Source organism: Procambarus clarkii, chromosome 15 (assembly GCF_040958095.1).
Source record: "Procambarus clarkii isolate CNS0578487 chromosome 15, FALCON_Pclarkii_2.0, whole genome shotgun sequence".
Lineage (NCBI taxonomy): Eukaryota > Metazoa > Arthropoda > Malacostraca > Decapoda > Cambaridae > Procambarus > Procambarus clarkii.
In genome coordinates this window covers 23495698-23502121 of record NC_091164.1, presented here as the reverse complement: position 1 = coordinate 23502121, position 6424 = coordinate 23495698, and the positions used below count along the sequence as shown (strand labels likewise).

The 6424-nt window shown below is 43.3% G+C and overlaps 1 protein-coding gene across 1 annotated transcript; it reads left to right on the top strand.

Moving 5' to 3' along the window:
• The first annotated feature begins 319 nt into the window (after nucleotides 1-319).
• Nucleotides 320-5178, top strand: LOC138364994 (mucin-19-like). The gene is made up of 3 exons (XM_069325085.1): nucleotides 320-763; nucleotides 863-1824; nucleotides 5115-5178. The coding sequence occupies exons 1-3, from the start codon at nucleotides 320-322 to the stop codon at nucleotides 5176-5178; spliced, it is 1470 nt and encodes a 489-aa protein (XP_069181186.1).
• Nucleotides 5179-6424: the final 1246 nt, after the last annotated feature.

Below are 6424 nucleotides of genomic sequence, written 5' to 3'. Positions count from 1 at the left end.
ACGTTACTGTGGACCTGACTAGGAACCAAGACGTCACTGGGGACCTGACTAAGAGCCATGACGTCACTGTGCACCTGACTAAGAGCCAAGACGTCACCGGGGACCTGACTAAGAGCCAAGACGTCACTGGGGACCTGACTAAGAGCCAAGGCGTCACTGGGGACCTGACTAAGAGCCAAGACGTCACTGGCGACCTGACTAAGGGCCAAGACGTTACTGTGCACCTGACTAAGAGCCAAGACGTCACTGGGACCTGACTAAGAGCCAAGGCGTCACTGGGGACCTGACTAAGAGCCAAGACGTCACTGGCGACCTGACTATGAGCCAAGACGTCACTGGGGACCTGACTAAGAGCCAATACGTCACTGAGGACCTGACTAAGAGCCAAGATGTCACTGAGGACCTGACTAAGAGCCAAGACGTCACTGGCGACCTGACTAAGAGCCAATACGTCACTGAGGACCTGACTAAGAGCCAAGGCGTCACTGGGGACCTGACTAAGAGCCAAGACGTCACTGGCGACCTGACTAAGAGCCAATACGTCACTGGGGACCTGACTAAGAGCCAAGATGTCACTGAGGACCTGACTAAGAGCCAAGACGTCACTGGGGACCTGACTAAGAGCCAAGACGTCACTGGGGACCTGACTAAGAGCCAAGACGTCACTGGCGACATGACTAAGAGCCAATACGTCACTGAGGACCTGACTAAGAGCCAAGACATCACTGGGGTGCTGACTAAGAGCCAAGACGTCACTGGGGACGTAACTAAGGGCCAAAACGTCACTGGGGACCTGACTAAGAGCCAAGACGTCACTGGCGACCTGACTAAGAGCTAATACGTCACTGAGGACCTGACTAAGAGCCAAGACGTCACTGGGGACCTGACTAAGAGCCAAGATGTCACTGGGGACCTGACTAAGAGCCAAGACGTCACTGGGGACCTGACTAAGAGCCAAGACGTCACTGGGGACCTGACTAAGAGCCAAGACGTCACTGGGGACCTGACTAAGAGCCAAGACGTCACTGGAGACCTGACTAAGAGCCAAGACGTCACTGGGGACGTGACTAAGAGCCAAGACGTCACTGGAGACCTGACTAAGAGCCAAGACGTCACTGGGGACCTGACTAAGAGCCAAGACGTCACTGGGGACCTGACTAAGAGCCATGACGTCACTGGGGACCTGATTAAGAACCAGGACGTCACTGGGGACCTGACTAAGAGCCGGGACGTCACTGGGGACCTGACTAAGAACCAGGACGTCACTGGGGACCTGACTAAGAGCCAAGACGTCACTGGGGACCTGACTAAGAGCCAAGACGTCACTGGGGACCTGACTAAGAGCCAAGACGTCACTGGGGACCTGACTAAGAGCCAAGACGTCACTGGGGACCTGACTAAGAGCCAAGACGTCACTGGGGACGTGACTAAGAGCCAAGACGTCACTGAGGACCTGACTAAGAGCCAAGACGTCACTGGGGACCTTGGTAAGCGGAATGAAGACACTTGTACCAGAATACTAAGAAATGCTGTGGCTCTCGTCTCCAGTCTGCTGGTATATGCTGGCAGACTCCTGGCAGCCAGGCGGTACCCAGGAGCTGGAGGCGGCCACGTGATCTATAACACTATGGGGCTTGAGGGAAGACATTGTCTTACACCTGAACGGACAGTGTCAGTTGTGGTGACGGGTGAAGACCACCTCTCTCAGGTGATGAGTGACAGCAACAGCGGCTGCCAGAGCAGCTGTGTCTCTGAAGACGAGGACCTAGATTCAGGAAGCTCTGTGTATTTCTTCGTTAGTGGGTTTGCTACGAAGGTTCCTAAGTGCGCCCTAAGAAGATGCTTAGGTGCGATTCAATAAGGTCCACTTAGGAAGAAAATTGTTGGTTCACCTGCGTGCCGATAGAGGTCACTACTGTGTTTCGTTTGGCCAATCAGAGAGCAGCAACATTCTTCATATTGAAGATTTAGCGCTGGCTTATCGGAGCTCTACTGCCTCCTATTTACGTCGAATTTTCTTATAAAATTAGTATATTTCGAAGTAAAACAATGTTTTTATCAACTTCTACAGCCAGCACCGACATTGTAGTAAACAAATATGTTACATTTGTTGTTTACCTACGTAATTCTAAGAGATACTGTGTAGCTGTCCTTGTTGCTCGGAAGATGCGCTGACAATTATTGTATATATTTACTGAATTTACCCAAGGGCCACTAACTATCTAGTGACCTCGAAGAGGACAGAAAGCCGGCGGCTTGTTAAAGGGCCCGCCAATTGTCTTAATGATATTTTTTAGCTGGAATTTGGCATTTTCGGCTTCAGCGGGTAGGCGGTTCCATGGGTTTATAGCCCTCTTGGTGGAAAAAAACATCTGTTTTCAGTCCTACTTGAGAGAACATACTCTCCAACACTATATCTGTGATTGTCCTGTTATCAGTGACTTCATACCAAATGGTATGAGGTATTTTGAGCACTGTAATTACTTCATACACTCAGGAATATTGGAAGATATTCTTGTGCTGCACCCAGATTTTGCCAGTGGAGGCTAATAGATCAGCATTAAGTATTTTGTTCTCTCCTAATTCCATGTATGACTGGCCATCCTGTGAGGTGAGGATGTTGGATGAGCTTGTAGCTGGTTTTTGATCTACACTATGTGGTCCTTTATACAGAATAGGGAAGCAGCACATTGCTGTGTATACCTAAACCTGTTTAAAAATACATTGTTTGAGAGGAGTCTTGTAGAAACTGGTAAGAGTAATTATAATATAATGTTTCCATGATTCAGTGCTTACCTCTTGTGAAAATTGCTTAGAGTTGTTTAGTCAGAGTTGATTTGTTTCTTGTATTGAGGCTGGTATTTTCTAAATTGATTCCATGTACAGTATGTCTAACCATCCTGTGAGATGGGAGTATTAGATAAGCTTATAGCTAGTTTTTTATCTACACTGTGTAATATTCCATATAGAATAGGGTAGCAGTACATTGCTGTGTATACCTAATCTTCTTAATAAAAAAAATCAGTAATATAGATTTTAAATTATAATTTGTATTATTACAAATTCTGTACTGTATTATCCTTATTAAATCATGTTGACCATGGATCATTAAGATCTCATGTTGATATGTATTAGTCATATTTCTTTTGAACTGCTAATCCATGCTAATCATTCATTAAATTGTGCATTATGTCTCAATTTTTCACTTCCTTGGATATACTGTACAGTACAAAAAGATAAGATAAAAATAAACCAGTAATATTTCTTTCATTATACATTTCATTTAAATAACTGCATCAATATTTTTACAGCTGACAGGATTTGTTTTACCACACAGGTGCATTATTTGTTAAAAAAAAAATTGGTTTATTGTTACACACAATGGTGCTACATAGCCTTCCCAGCTTGGTGCCTTCTTTTAATACTTGCTGATTAAAACATAAATAATAAATACATTTTATTCAGGAAAAGTACATACAGTTGATTTACAAACATAATGTTGGATTTATAGACAGAGCTAGTACATACAATACCTAAAGCCACTAATACTCATAGCATTTCGGGCAAGGTGTGGGGGGAAAAACACAGACTAAAACTTAATAGTAATCGGGATTAGGTATAAATTGTGTTAAAAGAAGGAATAAAAAATACAAAAAGGGGGGTTAACATAGCATAACTCAGCAATTGCACATGTTGGTGAACAGCGTTGTTTAAAAAATAGCAAGATATGGGTTGACATTTAGGAGGTAAGTTAGGTTACATGGAGTTAATTAGGCAGTACTTGGTTTAACTCTTAAACTGGTTGAGAGAGGTACAGCCTTTGACATGATTCGGGAGGTCATTCCACATTCTGGGTCCCTTGATTTGTAGAGCACTTCTAGTTTGGTTACACACAGCCAAATTGAGTAACAGGAAGAGGTCTTGGACACAAATTTGTTCCATGCTAAATGTACAGGAATCAGCTGAGTACTCCTCAAATAAAATAATTTGCCTCAGCTTATAAGGTAAATAAAATAAGCATTTCTCAAATAAGTAGCTGCCTCATCTCACTGCCTTACTGCTACATAGCCTTCCCGGCATGGTGCCTTCTTTTGATAATTACTTGTTCCACACCCAAATTGTATAACAGGAAGAGGTCTTGGACCCCTACTTCCCTCTCTCTTTTTTAATAATCTATATAGTCATAATTATAGCTTTAAGTATTCAATGAATAAAGTTTTTGACATTTTTACCCTTCTCCTTACCTAACATCATTTGTGCAGCATATTTTTATTTTATGTCTCACCCAGATTTAATTTCAAAATAAAACCAAACTAAATAAATTAGAAATGGGTATGTATAGCTAAGGTACACCCTTACTACTAGGTGAACAGGGGCATTTGGTGATAGTAAATGATCCCATCAGGCAGGGCTCATCACCTTCTCTCATATTTCATGTTCACCAGTGTTTATTTACTTAATAACTACTGGTATAATATCTTGCTATTATAAAACTAATTCTACTATCATCAAACACATATTTACTTCAAGTTTCAAGCAGAGAATGCATATATAACTAACACGAAGGACTCCTCTTCACTAGATTCACCAGCTATAATATTTTGGTCATGTTCCAATATCATAAATCGATCTCAGTGTTATGTAGTAGAGAAAAAATGACTTATATCCAGTTTACGTAAAGCTACGAGTGGTCGAAACCACACTTAAATCCCGGAATGAACTTACGAAGGTTTTTCCACTTAGTGTAGCTACTTGAATACGGACGTAGCCGCCACGAAGGCGCTAAGAGGGAAAACGTTCTTAGCTAAGAGGAAAAACCTGCGTAAGTATCTTCCTGAATCCGGCCCGAAGTCTCCATGCCTGGGTGCTATGATCCAGGTGGGGGTTCACCTGAGACTTATACAACTGAACGTCTATTTTCTTTTCCTTGAAAGTAAAAGTACGCTTGATTATTCTCAGGATTTGGTTAGCTTTTCTGTGGAGAACCAGTCACCAAATGACTGAACTTTGTGACTGTTTAACAGGCACCGTCGGTGGGGATGGTGAGTTCTTCTGATAGAGGAATGGCCTAGAATTTGTCTCAGCTATGTATGATACTGTGCTGATGTGTGAAGACAGCAAGAGGTGATTGACAGGGCCATCGACAAGGAATCTCAAAGTGAGTCGGACGCTGAATAATACGATTATCAAGCTTGATAAGCAGGATGGATAAGGCCTAAGTCATTCGTTAACGTAAGGCAATTTGAACATTTATTTTAGTAAACAGATTTTGTTTGAGTTAAACTGTTACACTAATAAAGGTGAAATAGTTTTATTACCCAGAGACTATCCAGATGACTGAGTCATTTAAGAGTTCATAGCTTGCTTACTGGCCAGAAAACACTTCTGCTTCTCTAAAACTGCCGATGAGTGAACCTTATGAACAGTAATTGCAGGCAAGTGAACACATTTCTCCAATGGTGATGGTTTGTTACTCTATAACTTCAGTTACGTTAACATAACAATATTGTTGCATAGGTAACAAATGTTGCACTCTGACTCAACCTTTGAGGGCATGCCAGACTGTGTGTCGTGTGGGTCGAGGCTCTCACGGTACTCCTCGTGACACCAAGGAGACCACAAACGCCAAACTAAAACATAAACAAAACTGAACTTCCAAACATAGACCATAATTTAAAACTTTATAAAAAATCCGAATATAAAAGCAACCATTAATGTTCTGGTGCAAAACACTATTGTAGTGTTTGTAGAGGTAAAGCTTATTGGTACTACCAATATTGTACTGGTGAGTGTTGGTACTCGCTGTCTCTCTCTCTCTCTCTCTCTCTCTCACTCTCTCTCTCTCTCTCTCTCTCTCTCTCTCTCTCTCTCTCTCTCTCTCTCTCTCTCTCTCTCTCTCTCTCTCTCTCTCTCTCTCTCTCTCTCTCTCTCTCTCTCTCTCTCTCTCTCTCTCTCTCTCCCTCTCTCCCTCTCTCCCTCTCTCCCTCTCTCCCTCTCTCTCTCTCTCTCTCTCTCTCTCTCTCTCTCTCTCTCTCTCTCTCTCTCTCTCTCTCTCTCTCTCTCTCTCTCTCTCTCTCTCTCTCTCTCTCTCTCTCTCTCTCTCTCTCTCTCTCTCTCTCTCTCTCTCTCTCTCTCTCTCTCTCTCTCTCTCTCTCTCTCTCTCTCTCTCTCTCTCTCTCTCTCTCTCTCTCTCTCTCTCCCTCTCCCTCTCTCTCTCTCTCTCTCTCTCTCTCTCTCTCTCTCTCTCTCTCTCTCTCTCTCTCTCTCTCTCTCTCTCTCTCTCTCTCTCTCTCTCTCTCTCTCTCTCTCTCTCTCTCTCTCTCTCTCTCTCTCTCTCCCTCTCTCTCTCTCTCTCTCTCACCAGAACACTGTACCTTGAGTGACAAGTTACCACTGAGCCGCCATCATAAACACACATTCACGC